The 20,939-nt window shown below is 59.6% G+C and overlaps 1 protein-coding gene and 1 long non-coding RNA gene across 13 annotated transcripts; one reads left to right on the forward strand and one right to left on the reverse strand.

Moving 5' to 3' along the window:
• Positions 1-22: 22 nt before the first annotated feature.
• Positions 23-20,282, reverse strand: LOC105474293 (tensin 2). Of its 11 annotated transcripts, XM_011728860.2 has the most exons (30): positions 14,493-14,569; positions 13,302-13,492; positions 12,791-12,899; positions 12,261-12,298; positions 11,308-11,346; positions 10,950-10,988; positions 10,750-10,799; positions 10,323-10,494; positions 9,345-9,395; positions 8,892-9,014; positions 8,739-8,803; positions 7,499-7,582; positions 6,916-7,028; positions 6,764-6,824; positions 6,495-6,570; positions 6,153-6,282; positions 5,953-6,018; positions 5,763-5,876; positions 4,329-5,540; positions 4,037-4,187; positions 3,328-3,917; positions 3,123-3,212; positions 2,645-2,770; positions 2,339-2,431; positions 2,131-2,208; positions 1,887-1,964; positions 1,297-1,465; positions 1,137-1,205; positions 809-838; positions 23-660 (listed from the first exon to the last, which is right to left on the reverse strand). In XM_011728860.2, exons 2-30 carry the CDS (start codon positions 13,443-13,445, stop codon positions 522-524), a joined length of 4,299 nt encoding a protein of 1,432 aa, XP_011727162.1. In that variant the 5' UTR covers positions 13,446-13,492; positions 14,493-14,569; the 3' UTR covers positions 23-521. The 11 variants fall into 11 exon arrangements, with proteins under 11 accessions (XP_011727162.1, XP_011727163.1, XP_011727164.1 ...); XM_011728861.3 differs by lacking the exons at positions 13,302-13,492; positions 14,493-14,569 and adding an exon at positions 20,083-20,282; XM_011728862.3 differs by lacking the exons at positions 13,302-13,492; positions 14,493-14,569 and adding an exon at positions 17,672-17,740.
• On the forward strand, positions 17,746-20,088 carry LOC105474292 (uncharacterized). 2 transcript variants are annotated; one of them, XR_982742.3, is made up of 4 exons: positions 17,746-17,884; positions 18,670-18,770; positions 19,086-19,152; positions 19,548-20,088. It is a non-coding gene; the product is annotated as an uncharacterized lncRNA (long non-coding RNA). The 2 variants fall into 2 exon arrangements; XR_011609148.1 differs by lacking the exon at positions 17,746-17,884 and adding an exon at positions 17,921-18,057.
• Positions 20,283-20,939: the final 657 nt, after the last annotated feature.

A 20,939-nucleotide genomic window follows, 5' to 3' on the forward strand; every position in this document is an offset into this window, starting at 1 on the left:
AAGGGTTGACTCCAACTTTGACTAAAGTTTATAGAAATTCTTTATTTCTTTATTATTAGACAAAAATAGACTCTCTTTTTTTCCCCTATTCATGTGATCCTACTCTGAATCTCTGCTCAGAGGAGGCAGTGACTTGCTCCCCACCCCTCTCCCATCCCTGCCATGCTGGGACCTGCAGGTGGGTGGAACTGGCAGGGGCCGATCCCCTGGAGGGCTGACGTTCTCCTGCAGGTGGGGCTGCCTGATCTCCTTTGGGGCTCAACTGCTGATGCCTCCTCACCCCTCACACACCCATCTCTGCCATCTGCTCACATGCAAGGTCATCTCATGGGCCCATCCACTTAACTTAGCCAGCTGGGGGTGGGGAAGGAGAGCAGTGTCCCAGGCCTGATGCCCACTCCTCATTCCTAAGGGAGGGTGCTTTCTCTTGGGTCTCCTGGGTCCAGGCCAGGGGAAGTGAGGGCTGTGGGGTGCTGGGAGGGGTGCAGTGTTGATGTGGGCTCTCAGCTTGTGGCCTTCCTTCATTTTCTCTGGCCCAGTAGAACTTTGGTGATGAAGGTGACAATGGCGCCAGCAGGCTGATCTGGGTCAAGCTCTGCAAAGAGGTGACACACATTCTCCCAGGGGCTTCCCGGCTTCTTGGCCACGAAACCAAAGATCCTAGGGGGACAAAGGGTGGGGAGGGGGCTTAGCATTCCTTCCACAAGGAAATGTAGCTGGCCTTGGTGAGATGAATCAAATGCCAGCGTCGAGAGGACGGCAGCACCCTGGTCCCTTGGAGGGAAGAGGCTGAATTCGCGGGGCTTACTTGGAGGTGGTCCCGTCTGGGTTGGTCCATCTGCAGAAGGAGAAGAAGTGTGAAGATGCACACTTCCAGGGGACAGCTGCTGAAGGGGGGCTGGGGCTGGGGCTGGGAGCTGGGGCTGGGGCTGGGGGGCTGGGGGCTGGGGCTGGGGGGCTGGGGTCTGGGGCTGGGAGCTGGGGGCTGGGGCTGGGGGGCTGGGGGCTTGGGGCTGGGGCTGGGGCTGGGGCTTGGGCTGGGGTGGGAGCTGGGGCTGGGGCTGGGAGCTGGGGCTGGGACTGGGACCTGGTGGGACCATGGGGGTTTGAGGCAAAGGGTTTGGAGGGAGGGTCACCTCCGGTCTTGAGGGTCAGTGCTGGAGAAGGTGATGCTGTTCACTGGATAATGGCGGCGAAAGAATAGCCTGCAAGGAGGAGGGTGGGGAAAGTCACACTCAAAAACGGGGACCCCTAGGGGCCTTAAGCATGGGGTTTCACAGGGCTGAGTACACATACTTCCTTTGGTTGTCGGTCAGTGTAATGCCCTGGGCGGACACCTTGAAGTGGACAACTGCTGGTGTTGGGCGGGGGCTGCAGCTCAGAGCTGCAGAGCTGGCCCGGGCCACGGCTTGGGGGCCTGTCAGTGACTCTGTCTCCACTGAGGTCAAGTAGAGCACGCTGCAGGCTATGGGGGCAGGGAGTGGGTCACAGAGGGAGTGCCCATCCTCTAGCCACCCCCATCAGCTCTTGCACATTCCCCAGCTACTGCTGTCACATGCTTTACAATCACATAGGTGACTTGTTAAAAAGGCAGATTCCACGACTTTACCGGAACTACAGTCAGAAGCGAGGCAGAAAAGCCTGAGAATCTACATTCTAACAAGTTTCTCCCTGCTACCACCTCATGATCCTCTTTCTTGTTCATGAGACTTTGAGACCCTAGGCTGAGGACCCAATTCCTCATCCCCAACAGGATGGGGCTCCCCTGCCCTCATGGGTTGGCCAGGGCTCACCCACCTCAAGGCCTTTCAGTGCCCCATGCCCTGTATCCACAATGCCCCCTTGGTGCCCAGGGAGAGGGAGGGGAGCGGAGGGGAAGTCTCTACCAGCACCCTGACGCAGGAGGTCTGCTGCTGTGCTCATGTTGGTGGGCACTGGAGCCTCTGGGGTCTCTTCCAGAGGATCTGAGGGCAATGAGAACCGACAAAGCAGCTCAGAAGGCAGAGCGTTCCCCAAGCTGGAGCACTCCTTCTGTCTCCCCAAGGGAAGGTGGGGAGCTAAGACCTCTGGATCCTGCTTTGGCTGCAGGGGGAGGGGAGAGGTGGGGAGGACAGATGACCAGACACCCACCTTTGCTGGGAATGTGCAGACAGCAGGGCAGGGAGATGGGGGAGATGGAGTGCTGGGAGACCAAGGCGGACAGGCTGCCTGTGGACGAGGAGGTGGGAAAGTCCTGAGGTGCCCAGGGTGCTCCGCCTTTCCCTTCCACCCTCCTGAGATCCCTTGGCGTCTCCCTAAACCGACCCAACGTAGCCTTCCCCAAGCTCCTGCTTCTCACCAAAGTAGGGCTCACTGGGGCAGCCCTTGATCTTCACCCCTTTGGGCCCAGTCTCAATGAGGAAATGGCGGACCAGCTGTTCCAAGGGGTCCCCTGAGAGGAAGAGAGGGGAAGATTGTGGCTTTAGGATTCCAGGCTCCAGCTTCTTCCCTAATGGGATTCTTTCCCAAGTAGCTGAGGTCTTTTCCTGCCTTTCCCCTCCACAGCGGCATGGCCAGCACATCACCCCCACCCGCCCTGTTACCTTGCCTCTGGCACCACCCCCCAACTTCGTCCCCACCCCACTCAGGTTTGGGCGTTCTGTACCTTTCCAGGGCTGGGCACTGGGTGGCGGTGTGGCCACCTTGAGGGCCAGCCCATAAGCTCCTTGGAATGAATGACTGTCCCTGATCAGGAAGGCCCCAGGGTCCTTGTCCTTCAGCAGGGCAATGGCTGCAGGGTGAGGGGTAGCGGGCAGCGGGAAGGAGAAGTTTTCACAGGGGTGGACTGAGCCCCATGCAGCCCCCCTCCTCCGCCGACAAGCTCCATGGGTCTCTTTTGGCCTGGCAGCTGTGGTGGTGGTAGGAGTCTGAGGACAGGGCTCTAGGATTCACAGGGGCTTTGACCATGTTGGATCTCACTGCCTTGGCCCAAAGCCCAGAATCACCTGCTGGCAAACGCTCAGCCAAGAGTAAACACAGCTGAGACAGGAGGAGCCCAGAGCTTCAACAGGATGGGACTTAAAACCAAGACAGACACCCGGGAGGGTGGGATGGAGTGGGGTGGGGGCAGGCTGGCTTCTCACCTTGGTCACGGGACAGGTGTGGCTTGTACCAGAACTTGGATGTATCCTGGACAAACTTGACATTGCTTTGGCTCTCTTGTGTAGGAGGCTCTAGGACAGGGAGGGAGTAGGTTCAGACCGCAGGGTACCCGGGTCCCCATCCATGCTATATCCCAGGAAAAAGGGTTCTTTCAAGGTGGCCCCAACCCCCTCAAGGCCTTTATACCTGGGGGTTGGGGGACATTATCCGAGAGCAGAGGTGCGAAGGTGACATGGTGACTGATGCCTCTGGCTGGCGATGATGCCCGCTCTGGGCCCCAGGGTCCTGGCTGTTGCCCCGGCCCGGGCAGGTGGCGTTTCTCAGGAAGTGGGGGCTGGGTAAGGCCATTGGTGTCATAGGAGGCAGCCAGGGGGAAAGCAGGTGTGGGTGAGCTCTGAGGCGGCTCTGGGCTGGCTACAAGCCAGGGCATCTGGGAAGGCACAGGAGTGAGGGGAGACCCATCTGGGCTGTCTGGGGGGCCTCGAGGGCCTTGCCAGGGGGCGTGGCGGAGGCCAGGAAGTGTGGTAGGCACAGGGCTCCGAGGACTGGCGCCGTCTGAGAGGCCCCCTGGACTCCTTTCCTGAGGCCAGTCACTGGGCGAGCTGGGAGGAAAGGTCGGAGAGACGGGGCTAGGGGCCGGAGGCTCAGGCCCACTTCCCGAAGGCAGCTCAGGGGCCTTTCCGGTGCCTGCCTGGGAAACAGGGGGCAAGGCCTCGCCAGGACTCAGTCTCTGAGTGGGCGCTGAGGTGGGGGACCTGGTGTCCTGTCGCCGGGTGCTGTAGGGTGGAAGGGCAGGTGGTCAGCAGAGCCCCCACTGTGGCTGCTCCCACCCCACCTGCCTTCATCAACTGCTTGGACAAGAAAGCACTCAAGTGTCCCCGGCCCCTCTGCATACCTTTCCTTGCCCTGGACTGGGCTGCTGGTATGCAGGGGCGTGGAGGGACCAGACAACTCTGACGAAGCACTGCCTGGGGCATCTCGGGGAGACCGAGGCAGTGTGCTGTGCCCACTGGGGCCCTCCCTCCAGGACACCGGCTCCAGCGACTCTGCAGTGGAGAGGTGGGCTGTGAGCAGGATGGGGCTCTTCTGTCTGGCTTAGTTGTTTCTCACCCTGTTCCTCCTTGACTTTCCCACCATCTTCCAGAACCTCCTCTGCCCTGGGCATTCCGCACTCTGGTGCCCCTCACCTGCAGATGCCAAGGGTCCTGCTGAGGCCAGGTGCCCAGGCAATGGGTACCTGTTCCCTCCCTCCTCCGTAGGGATCTCGTAGCTCAGCTTCCTAGATTGTGGATAGGGCGGGCTGCCCGGGGAAATGGAGCCAGCCCGTGGGGAGTGGGCACCAGGGCTGGGATACCCTCTGCCCTCTCCTGGAGAGCCACAGCTATGAGGCACGCGGCCATATGCTGGGCAGTAACTGGGAACTGCTCCTCCATAGCTGTATGTCACCAGGGCAGGGTACCCTGGATGCCCATACCTGCCTTCGGGGCACATAGTGTAGGAGCAGCCCTCGTGCCCTTCCTCGCCTGCCTTGGGTGACTTCAGGCAGCTGTAGTCAGGCATCGGGGCATGGTGATGCCCACAGGCAGGCAAGAGCAGAGGCAGCGGGTGCCCAGGCCGCACTGAGTGCAGGAGAGGCTTGCCAGCCTCAGTTGCCCACCCTTCTCCAGCCTCCCTCTCCAGCCGCAGTCCATACAAGGCTGCTGTAGGCAGCGCCAGCTTCTCCTCGCAGGCTGGGCATGGGTATAGGGCAGGCAGCCCAGGGTCCTCCAGGATGACCACCTCCCGGTAGCCTGGGGCGCGATAGCCAAAGTCCCCAGTGGCTGATTTCCCCATCTCAGGTGGGCAGGGGTATGGCCCCTCTGACAGCGATCGGCAGAGGCGCCTCTTCTCCATCGAGGCCTCAGCGTAGCCCTGGGGGGATCCCTCATAGCCCCCATAGGCCAGTCGCCTCCTCTCCAGGGTTCCCTCTGGCCGGTAGTAGCCCCCATTGGGGACCCCGCAGGACTCCCGGTAGCCCTGGCGGCAGGAGCAGTGGCGGCTGAGGCCAGGCCTGTGGCCTGGATACACTCCGAGGTGGGGGCCTCCGCCCACAGTGGGCTGCTCTTCGTCATCTAGGATGGCCGTCTCTCGCCCAGCCCCCCGGCCCCCACTGGCCACTCCGCAGCCTCCTAGGAGGCGATCCAACTCCTGCCGTTCAGCAGCCGTAGGGGGCGGCCGGCCAGGGGACTCAGCAGCCGGCTCTGTGGTCAGCGTGGAGGAATGGCCCGAGTCGCTGCTGACAGAGAGCATGGGGGGTGGTGGAGGCTCTGGAGAGGGTGCCGGGGGGGTCTGCCGGGGGGGCCGCTGCACCTGGGCATAAGGACTGCCATCCAGGGGACCCCGGGTGTGGGTCAGGGAGCCTGAGTGGGGAAGAGGATCAGGGAGGGAGGGCAAGCAGGGAATAGGGAGGGAGAGAGAGAGTTCATGAGAGGGGATGGCACTGGAGATAGCCATCGGGCCGGGGGTGTCTCTCGAGAGTGGGCTCTGCCTGGGGAGGAGGGAGTGTTCTTCTCCCTGGCCACGGCCCCTCCAGGGCCCTGCCACAACCCTGTACCTCCCACCCTGCAGGCTGCCCTGCGCACCATCCACACTGTCCTCGTGGTGCTGGTTGAAGTTCTCATAGGAGTCCCAGCGCACAGCCGGCTCAGTGGTGTTGTAGTCGACAGAGACCGAGGGGTCATTCCGTGGAGTGCTGCCTGTGGAAGGCCACTTGGGTGTTGGGGAGCAGGGTAGAGGCAGCCGTCAGTCCCCAGCCCATGTCCCTGCTCTTACCTTTGATCTTCTCGGGGCTGGAGGAGAAGACAAACTCCACGGAGGCTTGAAAGGGGAACCTCTCATCTATGGGGAGTAGACAGTGAAGAGCCAGGCCCCTGGCCCATACCACACTCTCCTGCCTGCCTGCCACCTGCCTGCCTGCCACCTGCCTGCCTGCCACCTGGGCTCCAGCCCCAGGCCACTTGTCTCAGACTCACCAGTCCAGGCCTCGTCCAGCTGGTCCTTGGGGAAAGTAAGCTGTGGTCCGTGGATGGTGCAGGTGTGAAACTGGACTCGGAACACCAGGGTCCGGTCTGTGCCCCGGCCACCCTTGTGATAGCATGTTACCTGGGGGAAAGGCAGGAGGCTGGGAATCAGGCCTCAAGTCCTCTTCTGTGCTTCCACCCTGGGGACTGCCTAGCCACAGCTTCTGCCCTGCCTCGATCTCAAGGTGATCTCCCTACTCGCCCTCCAATCTGTCTCAAATTGGTGACTGTGTGGCTATACCACCAACCCCTGCCCCATCTCCGGGATTCTCCTTGTTGCCAGGACCCCCTCACCATGACATCGCCTTTGAGGAGGAGGGCTGGCTCCAGGCTGATGCAAAGCTGCTGGGGACCAGGGCCTGCAATGTGACTGTGGGGAGAGAGGAGAAGGCAGAGATGAACCAGAGCTCCTGTGTGCACAGGCAGCTGTGCAGTCAGGGGGAGCCAGGAGACCAGAGTCTGAGCCCTGCCCAGGTGTCTGGGGAGGCTGGAGAAGCAGGAATGCAGGGAGCAAGCGGGGCCCTGGCCATGAAGTGTCAGGGGCCTGGGAATAGAGCACTCACTAGACTCCAGACGTGTAGACGAGCTGCATGGACTGGTAGATTTTAAGGAAGGGCTGGAAGCCTGGAGGGGCAGAGGAGAAGGTGCGGAGGGGTGCTGAGTGGAGGGGCCTGAAGGTGGCTCTCCCTAGGGAGCACATCTCAGGCAGACTCACCTGTGCCGGGTTCAAAGGCTGGCAGCGTGGGGACGAGCACATAGTGCAGGAAGAGAGGGCTGCTGTTCATTCTGATGGAGCCGGACAGCAGCCCACTGAAGTAGCTGATGTATCTGGCAGAGGGCGTGTCGAGGAGAACATAAGCCTTTTCCTCTGGAGGTCACCTTGTATCATTTCAACCATCCACCCTTAGAAAGCTGGCTCTTCTCCTCAGCACTTCCTTCCCGTCTACCAGGTCACCAGAAAGTTCTTCCTTGCATCTAATCTCAATCCTTCTTGCTCCCCTCTGCCTCAAAGCTCTTTCCCCAGAGCTCTGCTTCACTTTATAGTGGCAGGCCCCGACTGTCCTTAAGGTTCTCTTTATGATGGACCTCCTTGTCTATTTATTCCCAGGTCTACTGCCTTCCATCCTACTAGCATGAAAGCTCCATGAGAGCGGGGGCTTTGTCCACTTTGAATTCTCAGCACCTGGCACAGCCCCTGGCACACTCAGTGAAGGTGTGCTGCATGGATACGAGATTCTTGGCCTTGGTAGCCATGAAGGGAGCTGCTCCTCTGGCCCATCCCCACCCAGGCTGCTCACCGACGCTGGGAGGGCTGCAGTTCTGTGGCCACCTTGTCCTCGCAGAATTTCCGCATGGTAAGAGTAGCCAGTGCCTGGTCAGCCCTGGGGACAGCAAGGCCAGTGTTGAGGATTAGGGACTAGTCTTCATCCTGGCCTCCCATCCCTGAGCCCCAGGGGAGGGAGGAGAGATATGATCCCCTGAGTCTAGAGGAAGCCCAGAGTGGTGGTAATGAGAATGAGAAGCACCATGTACAGTCACTTTACTAGTTTTTGGGCCCCAGGCAATTATTCCCTGAACTTTAGTTTTTTCATCTGTAAAACGGGGCAACAAAACCATCTCATGAGTTGAATTATATCCCCCCAAAAGACATGTACCTCAGAATGTGACCTTATTTGGAAATAGGGCCATTGCAGACATAATTAGTTAAGATGAGCTCATACTGAAGGAGGGTGGACCCTGAATCCAATATGATTGGTGTCCTTATAAGAAGAGAGGAAGAGACACAGACAGAGATGCACAGGGAGAACATCATGTGATGACAGAGGCAGAGATTACAGTGATGTGTTTGCAAACCGAGGAACGCCAAGGCTTGCTGGCCACCACCAGAAGGTAGAATGAGACAAGGAAGGATTCCATCTCAAGTCTCAGAGGAAGCAAGGGCCTGCCGACAGCTTGATTTGGGGCTTCTGGCCTCCAGAACTGTGAGACAGTATATTTCCACCGGTTTTTGTTTTGTTTTGCTTTGTTTTTGAGATGGAGTCTCGCTGTTGCCCAGGTTGGAGTCCAGTGGCACCATGTGGTCTCACTGCAACCTCCGCCTCCCGTGTTCAAACGATTCTCCTGCCTCAGCCTCCTGAGTAGCTGGGATTACAGGCACCCACCACCACGCCCTGCTAATTTTTATATTTTTAGTAGAGACAGGGTTTCATCATGTTGGCCAGGCTGGTCTCAAACTCCTGACCTCAGGTGATCCGCCCACCTCGGCCTTCCAAAGTGCTGGGATTACAGGTGTGAGCCACGGCACCTGGCCCATTTCCACTGTTTTACACCACCCCGTTTGTGGCTGCCCTAGGAAACTTTACAGACCATCTGCTGCAGACTGTGTTGCTGTACTAGTGATAAAAGGGAGGTGGAAATGCTAACTTGACAGCAAAGGACTCTCAATGAAGAGGTGGGCTCCAGGGGAGATGGTTCCTAAGGGGCCAGCTGGAGAAAGGGCCACTGGGGAAGGGGCTACTCCGGTGCTGGGAGCCTCACCCTGCAGAGATCTTGCTGTAGTGCATGTAGGCAGAAACGATGACCCCGAGCTTGCCCTTGCTTCCCTGAGAGACAGAGACAGGGATGAGGGTCTGGGGGCTCCAGGCTGACCTGGAGCCTCCAGGCACCAGGGAACCCGAGGTCCTGGCCCACCTTGCAGTATAGTACGACCACGTGCTGTGGGTCAGCACTGAGCCATGTCTCCATGGCTTTGCAGATGGAGCACAGCTTGTCCAGGGGTGGAGCATGCAGCTCAGGCCAGCCGAAGTCTTGAACCTGGGGAGAGTGCAGGGGTGCAACTGGGGCTGGGGCCCACCAACAGAGAGACACAGGCGGTGTGGAAAGGGGACAGGGCATACGGGTCTGGGGGCAAGGCTGGGGATCTGCTGGTTCTCCATGATAACCTCAGCACTTTCCTTATCTATACAATGGGCTGATACCTGCTGCATCACGTTTTGGGGTGTCTCCAGTAATATGTCATGCGAGAGGGGGAAGGTGCTTAAGAGTGAAGTAGATGCCAATCGCTACTATTAATAACGAGGAAGCTGGGGGCTTCTGGGGTAGGGTGGCTTGGTTTAATGACTGGGCAGGCCATTTCCTTCATACCTTGGGGTTTAAGCGGCTCAGATCATGCCTTTTCTCTGAAAGGTTGAAGAGCTGAAATAAAGGGGGAGGGCTTTAGACAGAAGGGACCTCCGGCAATGAGGCACGAGGTGGAGGTGGATCCTAAGTTAAGAATCTTCCTCTAGGCCGGGCGCGGTGGCTCACGCCTGTAATCCCTGCACTTTGGGAGGCCGAGGCGGGCGGATCACGAGGTCAGGAGATCGAGACCATCCTGGCTAACACGGTGAAACCCCGTCTCTACTAAAATACAAAAAATTAGCCGGGCGCAGTGGCGGGTGCCTGTAGTCCCAGCTACTCGGGAGGCTGAGGCAGGAGAATGGCGCAAACCCGGGAGGCGGAGCTTGCAGTGAGCCGAGATCGCGCCACTGCACTCCAGCCTGGGCAACAGAGTGCAGACTCTGCCTCAAAACAACAACAACAATAAAAAAAAAACAAAAAAAAAAAACAAAAAAAAAGAATCTTCCTCTAAAACAAAGTGCAGGCCTGGCGCAGTGGCTCACGCCTGTAACCCCAGCACTTTGGAAGACCGAGGCGGGCGGATCACCTCCTGGGCAACAAAGTGAGACCCGTCTCAAAAAAAAAAAAAAAAGTAAAGAAAGAAAGAAAATAAGAAGGTAGTTAAGGCCCGGCCTAGCCAGTCACAGCCAAGTCGCCAGCGCTCCTGGATACTCCGCTCCGCTCCAGGCGCCACTGCGGGTCCCGCCCCCCCGCCCCGCCCCCGCCCCGCCCCGCCCCCGACCCCGCCCCCACCCCCGCCCCCGCCCCCGCCCCGCCCCGCCCCTACCCCCCGCCCCACCCCACCCCACCCCACCCCCACCCCACCCCACCCCACCCCACCCCCACTCCTCTGGTCCCGCCCACTGGCGGCCTCGCTTCCACTGGTGACGTCAGTGATTAGCCTCGCCCATCTGGACCCCACGCCCCTCTCATTGGCTGACTCCTGATGGCCCCGCCCCTCACCAGGTACTTGTCCCGGTGCTTGGATTGCAGCACGTGGGCCAGCTCGCGCAGGTGGCCCCGGTGCCGCTGTTCATCGGGCCGCGCGGGGAAGGCGGCGGCCAAGATGCGCTCCGTCACGTAGGTGAGGTCTAAGTCCCAGCGCCGCTCCATGAGCGGATCCAGGCTGAAGCTCCTGGGGAGGGGGAGCCTACGCATGAACGCAGGGGCAGGGCACCCGGAGGTGGCTAGTGTGATGGGAAGGCTGTCTGTTGGGCAGCAGGTGAAGCCTGGTGGGTCCTGAGGGTGGGTGGGTCGGTCCGGAGGGAGAATACCGCTTTGGGGGTGGGGGGCTGTCCCGGGGAGCTTTGTTGAGGGGCAGCGCCCTGGGCTGAGGTGTGGGGCCGGCGGAAAGGGGGTCACGTGGGACCACCCCAGCACCCTCACTTACCTGGGCAGAGTGCTTCGCTGCTTTGAGTGGTTCAGAGATTTGGTGGATCCCTGGTGGATAACAGACAGTGTCTGGACATCTCTTTGGGTGCCCCCTACTCTAGACTGCCCACTCCAGAGCCATACACTTTTGTCTTCAGGAAATCTAGATCCTTACTCCCAAAGCTACCTGCTTCCCCTCCTCCTCCAGCATCACCTTACCAGGTGCTCTATGCGCCTGACTGGGGCCGTGTTTCGCCGCTAGAGGGAGATGGGGGAGGAAAAGGGAGTGGTTACAGCAGGGGCAAGGACCACTGTGGGCCTGGGAACAGTGGAAGGGAATGTCAGTGTCCTGATGAAGGCTGTACTGGACAAGGGGAGAGGAGTTCTATCCCCAGCAGGCCCAAGGGCACAAGATCAGCAGAGGACTTAGACAGTTTTTTCTTTCCTTGTAGGATGAGCAATACCCACAGCACTACATTCAAGGTCATCTCCTGGGGGCCCTCTCTGGAGCCACCAGACCTCTGGACACCATGGCCAGGTTCCTTGCCTTCCCCACCCCATCCCAGAGCGCACTCACCAACTCCGCGGGAGGCAAGGCCTGACAGGCTGAAGTCACCTGGAAGGGGACCGAGTAAGGAACTGAGCTCCTGGTGAAGGGCTCTCCTGGGCTTGAGGATGGGGTAGCCCCTCAGCTTCAGGAGGAAGGTGGAGGGGCCTTCAGCGGATGGGCACAGGCTCCAGCTGAGGTTGTGCTATTTAAGGGCACCTCCCCTCTGGCCTCTTGGTCCCCCACCCCCCCAGGCCCCCCCACTTGTTGCTCTTGGCGCTCAGCCCCCAGCCCACACAGACCCCCATTCATCCAGCTGCAGGGCAGGAGTTATATATAGAGCACACAGGCAGGCCATGGCCAGGGACGGACACTGGCCTCTTTCACCGGGAGACCCCGCCCCTGGGCACACAGCTCCCCCAAGCCAGCTCCAGGGCCCTGGGACCCTCCTTCCCTGCCCTGCAGGAAGACCAGGGAACCTCCTCAGAGATAGGGCTGTCTTGGGTGCCCAGTGGACAGTGGGTGCTATCTACAGCTTATTTCTGGAAAGGCCCAGTTTTTCCAGGGCCCAGGACAAGGCCCGCCCAGGCATTTTGAGGACCCTTCCCCAGAGGGAAGGCACAGCCCATCCGGCTGCCCAGTCTCTGAAATCCTGCTCCCCCACCCCCCACCCACCCCACCCTTCCTCCTCCTCATTCTCCTCCTCTTCCCCACCCCCATCCTCTCGCCAGCTGCAGCCTGGGCACAGCACCAAGACAAACGCTGTCTCGCTGTCCACCCGCCTGGGCCGGCCAGCCCTCCAGAAGGCGGAGTAGGGTGGTTCTTAAAGGGCCCAGTCAGCACCCCTCCCACCCAGGAGGGGTTCCCCAATGGTGAGAGGGGTGGAGGTGGAGGGTTGATGCCAGTGTGGTTGGAGAAGCCTGTTTGGGAGGAGGAAGGGACTCCAGACCCTCTCCCCCTATCAGGTAGAATCAGATACCCACCTTTGCTTCACATTTTCTGTGCGTCGCCACCTTGCAGACTAGGGGAGGTAGGGGGAGGAGAGGGGTTAGCAGGGGCCTGTGGGACAGTGGAAGGAATGGCCTTCCCTCATCTCCCAGACCCTGGAACCAGATCCTGGGACTTCCAGGATCCCAGCTGGACTGGGCTGGCTAGGGCGGAGGAGCAGGGCTAGGTTTTGAGGGAAGAGTGTGGCAGTGGGGTACTATTGCGTAGGCCAGGGGTAACGTTCCAGGGTGGGTGGAGGTGAGGAGGAAGGGAGGGAAGGAAGACTACAGTCACAAGTCAGGATGGGAAGATGGTGGAGAATACTGGGTCTCCTGGGTTGTGGGGGGTGTCTGTCAATGGGGAGCCAGGGCCATCTGAAGGGGGAGGCAGCCGCCTCTTAGGTGCCATTGTGCCTAATCCAGGAGCAGCATATTACATTTGAGATTGTGTGAGTTGGCCTGCTGGAGTTGTGCAACACAGTGGTACTGGGTGGAGGGTCTCAGAGTCACAGGACAGAGCACCTCACCTCTGCACGAAACGCCTGTCCCATCGATGGTCACCTTACATACTGCACAGACTGGAGGTTTCTTCCGGAAAACCTTCTCCCGGAAACTATGAGGCTCAGCTTTCCTAGGCTGAGGGTGGAAGGACAAACAGAGGTGTGAGTTCCCAGTGGGCCCATCTCCATCTCTGGGACTGGGCAGGAGCCTTGCCTTAGCACTGCACTGGTTTCCTCCATCCAGATCAAGCCCTCAAACTTGTAGGACGCACTTGGCCACAGCTGCTTCAGGGCGGTCATTGGGCCTGTCCTCAGCTGTGTATGGAATCTGACCCCTTGCGTCACCTTTGCTGGGTCAGCTCCTCCCCAGGGGATCACTTGGGCCCCTCACGTGGCCCTGGTATGTGATGCCCTTGTGGAAAGCCCACATGCTCAGGCTTTCCCCCTGGTGCAGTAGGGGTACTCCCTGACTCTTCCCGTCTTGTCCTCCCTTCATGGAGACCTGTGTGCAGAGTGAGCAGGGAGGTTCCAGACATACCTGTTGTATGTCAGTCCTGCAGCACCAGACTGAGCCAGCAGGAGTGGCCTCAGCCAGTCCTGCTCCTTTAGCTCCTGCTGTCCCCACGCTCCAGACAGCTGACATGCCCTCCTCCCCCACGGTCAGAACAACATGTTTACTCATTGTGCATTGAGGCAGCAGACAGCAATTGGATAAGGGGGGTGGTCATGCTGGAGGGAAACAGAGGCCTGTCACTGGGGAGAGATGTTTAGCTGGTTTTGGATGCTGTGAGCTCTCCCCCGACCCCCTGCCCCCTGGCACTTGGGATTCATTCACACACTGAATGAGGAAGGAGTGGACCAGATTCTCTGTTCAGCCCCTCCTGATCCAGAGGTGCAGTGAAGCAGGAGCCTGGGATGCCCCCTTATGGCCCAGGCCTATCTCAGTCCCTTCCCCTCCCACTGTGGGTTCACTCCTCCTATCCTCTGTCTGGGGACAGCTTGTCTCCTTGCCACCTCTCTGTTTTACCCATATTCCCCCTCCTCTGGAGTTCAGACTCCTGCTGTCCTCATCCTGGGGACCCATCACAGTAGTCTCTCAGGTTGTCCTGAGCTGCTGCTTTTGGGGCAAGGCTGGGAAGTTGGGAAAGGGAGTGATGGGGATGTGGGCAGCATCTCTGGTTTTTTGACTGTCCCTGCAACACTTCTGGGCTGGACCAACTTTGTGGGACCCACTAGGACACTTGGGAGCATGCAGGCATTAGCAGCAGATATGGATGCTGTCAGTGGAAAGCAAACCTCCAGTTCGAAAGCACTCCTGACTCCCTCTCCTCTCTCCTTTTCTGCCCTGCCACCCCATTTTCCTCAAACTTCCCCGGGCCAGGGAAGGGGCCTGATGATCTCTGAGTCTGCTCTAGGATACCTGGATAGTGCGTGGCAAAGTCCTACAGTGAGGTACCTGGGGCTTAGGTTTGGGGGGTCAGGACCCCCAGGGTTGACCCAGGCTAGAGCAGGGAAGGTGAGAGGAGCCAAAACAGACAGCGGTACCCACTCTAACCCAAACATCCCCTCACACTACAGCCCTGGCCACTCCGGAGGGGATGCTGGGCCAGGAGAGAAGGCTGAGGAAGCTGAAATTGGGAAGAGGGCCTGGCCTGATTCCAGGTCCCCTCCCCCACTGCCCACACCTCCACCCCTGCCCCTCTTTTGCCCAGCTGGTGGGCACTCCTACCCTGCTTGTGGCCCGGCTGCTGTCCCTCCTCCCCAGGGCTCTGAGCAGCCTCTCCACAGGGCCGCTGGACTTCATGGTGTTCTGCTGGCTGGGGTGCTGGCCCCAGGGCCTGAACAATGCTGGGGCCTGGCCCGGGGCTTCCTGGAAGCGGCCTGGCGGAGGCAGCCGCTTCCCCTGGGCGGAGGGTAGGCTGTCTGGCTGGTGTGAGGAGAAGCCCGGCCCTGGACGTGGAGGGAAGTGCAGGCGGGAAGGGGGCAGGTCGCTGCTCCAGGAAGTGGAGGGGGGAGGATGTGGGGGAGGCCAGGAGATCAGATTCCCAGGATCTACCCTGCTGGGAGTGTCAGCCTGTGATCTTTTGCTCCCCCCATTCCCCAACTCTGGAGTTGTCCCACACCTGGGACACCACACTCTCCAGGGATCTGCAGGGATCCATGGTCTTGAGATCCTGCCCCCAGTGGGGCCGGGTGAGAATTCTGGTCTCAGGGCAGGGCTAAAGGGCGAGTGGGGAACAGTGTGTCCCAGCCAGGCTCCAGCCAGAACTCTCAAGCCCTCGAGGGACTTCCGCTGGGGAGGGAGTGGAGCTGGGAACTACTACCAGCAGGCAGGCCCAGGATCCCGAGTGTGTCCTGAGAGTCAGGTAAAAATGGGACTGGGGGCCCCCTTCCTGTCTCAGTTTAACTCTGTATGAAGTAGGAAAAGGAAAGCATGCACCGCCCACCTTTACCCTCAATACACCTTGCAAGGCCACGTTCCAGCCACAAGACTGCTTTGCTCAGGTTTGGGGAGTAATCCATTTTCCTGCCACAGCCTAAGGCATATGAGGCCCTTCTCCTGAAAGGCCCCAGGTTTCTGCTCCTGACACAGTGCCCCCCACTCACCCATTCCCTGGCTTTGTTTCAGACATGATCTCACAGATCCCTAGCCTTCTTTCCAGCCCTGCAACTTGGTCTCTCCACCCAAGGGCTGTACCCTCCCCCTGCTGCAACCCCGAAGCCTGAGTACTACCTTCATGGCTCTCCTGGGTCTGCTCTCCTTCCTCAGCAGCTGTCCCAGGGCCTGAGGACTGGACAGGAGGTCCCCCCTCCCAACACATACTCCACCCCCATCCACGGGCCTCCTGCCTCCCTCCTGGGAACATGGCCAACTTCCCGTCCTGGGAGTCAAGGGAGGGAGGTGGATGGGGCCTTGGAAAAGGGGGAGTAATCTCCCTAAAAGCTAAGGGGTTAATGGCCTGGGAGTCTTCAGCCCCAAGCTGTGGACAGCAGCCCCTGGGACCGGCTGTAGCTGTCACTTGAAAGAATGTGCAAATGTGCCCCTCTCATTTGCATGGTATTTATTGAATGTCCCAGTACTCAGGCAACTCCTACAGCCCTGGCTTCTCCCACGGGATCCCTTCTATTTGCCTCCTGCTCCTTCATACCCATCAGGAAGGGTTCTCTGGGATGGAGAATCCTGCATTCTCTGGGGTGAGGCCTGCTGTGGGTGCCCACTTGAGACCCTTGTGAGAACCTGACTGGGCTGGGCCTAGCCTGAGACCTCTCCCTTGAAGCTCCAATTTTCCAGGCCAAGAAGTGTGTCCCCAGGATATCCTGGCCAGAAGGTGGCATCTGTGTGGCAGGCCTGGGCCCCCAGCCTGTAACTGGAGAGGAGCACGGGCTCTGCGACCCACCCCCATCCTGCCAGGCTGGCTGTGTCCCAGCACATTCCAGGCCCCTGGCCAGTGTGGGCAACCGGGCCTGGCCTTGTCCAGCCCCCAGCCCTGCTTGGGGGAGATGAGGCAGTGTGACAAGGTGGGCGGTGGGGGTGGCTTTTTTCTGTCCAGTCCCACCTTCTATGGCACATGGCCCTGACCAGGACTCTACAGGATTCGATCTGCTGCCTCCATAGGGGCTGAAAGTCCCCTCACCTGGAACAGGTCCCCAGACATCCTCTCACCTTCACTGGTCTCACACTCCCCACCCAGACCCAGCAAGGAGATGCCCAAGCAGTGAGTCCGGTGAGGGGTGGGGTGGTCAGGATCCACTGTGGCTGTGAGTCCCTCCCATCCTGTGGCACTCACACCTCAGAAGGGAGGCAGGGATGGAATCCCTATGAGCCAGTCCCGAGGGGAAAAGTAGCTCACTTGAGGAGGGCTGGGAAGGCATCACTAGACCCACTTGGACCCTCACCCTCCTCCCGCCTATAACATTCCAGAGCCTGTCAACCTCTCCCCCAGCCGGGCCCCCTCTTTCTCCGAAGTCTTGGGTTTGTTTGGAGAACCCCCTCCACCCACACCCCCCTTCCTGGAAATAGCTGTGGTTGGAAGGGAGGCTGGGAGCCCGGCCGCCGCGGAGGAGGGGTAAGACCCAGGGAAGGAGCGAGGGAGGGTGGCGGCTCTGGGGGTGTGCCCAGAGGGTCTGGAGGATGGAGGCAGAGAAGGAAGGGGGTCGCAGAGCGGGGCTGGCGAGTCGAAGTAGCCTCGTCTGTGCCCGCTTAGGGCCTCAGTGTCCCACATGTGAAGCAGGAAAGGAAAACGTTCGCCCGCACCCTGCCAGGCCGGGTCCCGGGCCTGCGTGTGTGGCACGGCGCGCGGCCCCGTGCGCCCCAGGTGCTGGAAGGCGTGGCGGCCTGATCGAGTAGGACCGCGGCCGCGCCCCGCCCCCTAGTCACTGTCCTGGCCTCCAGCTGCTCCCAGCTCCATGCGGCCAGCCAGAGTCCCCAGCCCCAGTCCCGGGCCGCGCCCCGCGCCCCCTCGACCTCCGGCGGCCCCGCGCCCCCTGGCGCCCGCCCCTGGCACTGCCCGCGCGGCCGTGACGCAGAGGCCGCCACCCGCGCAGCGCGGCGCGGCCACTCACCTGCGGGGGGCGCCCGGCGGGGCGGGGGCGCGGCGGGGCGGGGCAGCAGCAGGGGGAGCCCCTGGGCCAGCCCATCCCGCCCGTGCCCGCGCTGAGCGGACGCGGACGCGGACGCGGAGGCGGCGGCGGCGGCGGCGGCGGCGGTGGCGGTGGCGGGAGCGGGCGGCCGCGCTCGGCTGGGCTCCCTCCCGCCCCCGCCGCGCGCCGCGCCCCGCGCCCCGCGCCCGCGCCCGTGGCCGCCCGCTCCTCCTCCTCCTCCCTCCCGGCTCCAATCCCCACGTTCCGCCCGCTCCCCGCCCCTCGGCCTCCTCTCCTCCCCACCTTCTCCCGCGAACCCACACTCACAAAGAGCCGAGGGGAAAGAGGGTGCGCAGACGGCCAGCGGGGCCGAGCCAGGCACATACTGGAGACAGGAAGTGGCTGAGAGGGGGAGAGAGAGTTGGAGAGAGACGGCCGCGGAGGACACGGGGACGGGAAAGTCTCAGAGACGGGGAGAGCCTGACCCGGCGGGACACAGGCAAAAAGAAACACGCGAGCCAGACAGACGCAGAAGAAACGGTGGGCATAGGTCCAGAAGAAACTAGGAACAAGGAGACAGGGAACTGCCGCGCAGCCTCAGCCTCTCACCCTCCCGACAGGAGTGTGCCTGGTTGGGCCTGACCTGAGAGTACCACCCGTGGCCTACCCTGGTGGTGCTAGCGTCCCCTACCCCAGGCGGGCGCCTGAATCAGGTGAAGACACCTGGTGTTACTTTTGGCCCAAGTCGCCGGACACCCTTCCCTGGTCCTCTGCCTCACAGGAGACCTCCTGGGCTAGTATTCTGAAAGGATTCACAGCTGAGGACCTCCATCAGGCTCAAGCCCCCATCTCCACCAGCAAGCAGCTCCAGCCATCCCATCCAGTGCCCTGCTTCGTTTATTCATTGAGACGGAGTCTCTGTCACCCAGGCTGGAGTGCAGTGGCGCGATCTCGGCTCACTGCAACCTCTGCCTCCCAGGCTCAAGCGATCCTCCCACCTCAGCCTCCCTAGTAGCTCGGACTACAGACGGGCGCCACCACGCCCAGCTAATTTTTTGTGGAGATGGGGTTTCGCTTTGTTGCCCAGGTTGGTCTCCAATTCTTGAGCTCAAGCGATTCCCCCTCCTCGGCCTCCCAAAGGGCTGGGATTACAGACGTGAGCCACCATGCCTGGCCCATTGCCCTGTTTTGAAAGAGCTGGACCGTCATTCCCACTCTGCAGGAGACCTCTGAGAAGGTCTTCCTTACATTTAACTTGAGTCCAGGCTTTCCAAATGGAGATGGAAGTTCTTTCTATGGTCTGACTTCATTCTCTTCTTTTGCAGTGCCTGGTACTGGATAGGAACTTTATGGAATGGAGCTAATGGGTCCTAGGGCAGGTTCGAGTCGTGCCACCCTGGAGGGGAAGGTGGAGGGTAGGGATAAGGTAGGGGATATCTTCCTAGAAGTTCTGAACTTATTGCCATTCCTACATTCCCCAGCGTCCTTTAGCAGTGAGCACTTCCTGAAACTTTCTCCCTCCACCCTCCCTGCTGGATTTTCCATGATGAAAAGGGGCGGGGGAAGGGAGGTTGGGATTCTGAGAACCCAGTGCCCAGGGCTCAATGTCCAGTGCCTGCCCAAAGCAGCCAGTACTACTGGCTCTAAGGCCTTCTTTCCCTCCCTGTCTCGTCTCAGCTGGGTCCCTTCTGTGCTCATCTTGTCTTTGGCAAAGGCTGAGAAGACTGGTTCTCATTTCCAGGGGGTGGAGCACCTGATTCCAATCTTGCAGCAGGGAAGAAGAGTCTGTGAAGAAGTGCGTGATGACGGTGTGTCCCCCCCCACCCAGAAATTGGCATTTGGGAGGGGTGGATATGGTTGGGACTGGGAAGCCTTGATCTTACTGCTCTTGGTTGAGTTGGTGTTCAATAGACAGTTTCAGAGGTTAGAGCAGTGGGAGTCACTGGGCACTGGGGACAGGAGGGGGTGGGGGGAGCCAGGCAGGAACGAGTAGGGAGGCACTGGGAAGAGGGGAGAGGCAAGAGTTAGGGGAATACGGAGGAGAGTGGCAGGGATTGGAGGCTTCTGGAGAAAGGGCAGGGCTGAAGGTTGTCCCATGTATTTTGGCCAGATTTGATTACGTAATCGAGATACATGAGATAATTAAATGTGTTCATGTCTTTGGAGCCTTCAACCAGCTCTTTTAACATCTTGCTCTTCCCAGCATTCCTTAGGGTCTTTGGCTGGGCCTTGGGATGGATGCTGTGGCAGTACCTTTACCTCAGCTGTAAAGTTACCAATGGAGAGACTGGGACTCAAAGAGGAACTTGATTGGACCCCAGAGAGGTGAGGGGTAAGGGCTAGAACCTCACACATGCTGGTTTTGCTGCTGCCTGGCAGGCCCATGAGAGGAACTTTAAGGTTCCAAGGAATTGGAAAAGGGTCACAAGATGGGTGGTCCAACTCCCAGCTCTGGCTTGATTCCTACTCTCAAACTGGGGATAGTGGGGAAGGGAGCTGCAGGAAGGAAGCTGATGAGAAAGGCTGAGAAGAAGAAGTTATGCAGGAGGTAGCTTGGTGGGAGTGAAACAAAAATGAAAGGTTCAGAAGGGCCAGCCAGGCATCCTGATTTCCAGCTCACAGCAGCAGGAGCTTCAGAGATGAGGGAGAAGAGGAGGAGGAGAAAGCCAGGTTGATATTAATAAAGGCCAAATAATTTCAGGAACACCTCTGGCCTCCCTCCACACAGGTTTTCTTACCTTGACTATGCAGAGGGTGGTCCATCTTGGCACTGAAGGTGGAACCCCCTCTTCCATGGTCTGGGGTGACCCCATGCCTGTTACTGAATGTGCTCAGATCCTTGGGGTGCAGGGACTGTAGGGGGAGGATTTGAAGGTGTGGGATTGTCCTGGCTGGAGACCACTGGGTCAGAACTCCAGTAGAGGGTTTGGGTGCTGGGAACCAGGAAGAGTGGGGGAAGGGGCAGAGCCAACTCCAGAGGCGGATCTCCTGGCTGAGGACAGAGGGTGTATTGTCCAAGCAGGAGGTTGCTGCAGCTGGGCGGGGAGCAGCTCAGCTCGTCTCTTCCAAATTTCTTTTGGGGGAGGGTAAGGGAAGGCAAGTCCCTCTTTACTTGTGGCCCTGGGGGCTACAATGGTTGCGGAGAAACAAGGCTTATTTGACAAATAATGCTTCCCAGGAGCAGATGTGTAGCTCTCTCACTTCCTGAGAAACCAGATGCTGTGAGCTCACTTAGCACTTGAGGCGACGCCCTCAGCACGAACTGGGACCCTAGTGCCTTGGGATCCAGAGTATAGTGTTTTTTGATTCTGTTGAGAAGAAACTAGGCTAATGTGGACTGGGATACACGTGGGACCTAACCAGCCTCAAGTTAGCCCTTGTGAAGTAGGATGCTGCACCTGCACTTTCCCCCTACTTGTCCAGTAGTTCAAGATTTACAAGAGGTTGGCAATGAGGGCTGACCACTCCTGGGTCCACTTCTGCAGCTGGGAGGCTTCTGGGTGGACCCACATTTTTTTTTTTTTTTTTTTTTGAGACAGGGTCTTGCTCTGTTGCCCAGGCTGGAGTGTAGTGGTGTGATCACAGCTCACTGCAG

Source organism: Macaca nemestrina, chromosome 10, assembly GCF_043159975.1.
Source record: "Macaca nemestrina isolate mMacNem1 chromosome 10, mMacNem.hap1, whole genome shotgun sequence".
In the NCBI taxonomy this organism is placed as follows: Eukaryota; Metazoa; Chordata; class Mammalia; order Primates; family Cercopithecidae; genus Macaca; species Macaca nemestrina.

Excerpts from the sequence above, each read along its gene's own strand:
- LOC105474293 (XM_011728860.2), bottom strand. The coding sequence starts at position 13,445 with ATGAGTAAACATGTTGTTCTGACCGTGGGGGAGGAGGGCATGTCAGCT. Across the intron at positions 11,347-12,260 it reads ACAGAAAATGTGAAGCAAAG|GTGACTTCAGCCTGTCAGGC; the intron begins GTGGGTATCTGA and ends GTCCCCTTCCAG. Across the intron at positions 6,571-6,763 it reads GTCTACACGTCTGGAGTCTA|TCACATTGCAGGCCCTGGTC; the intron begins GTGAGTGCTCTA and ends CTCTCCCCACAG.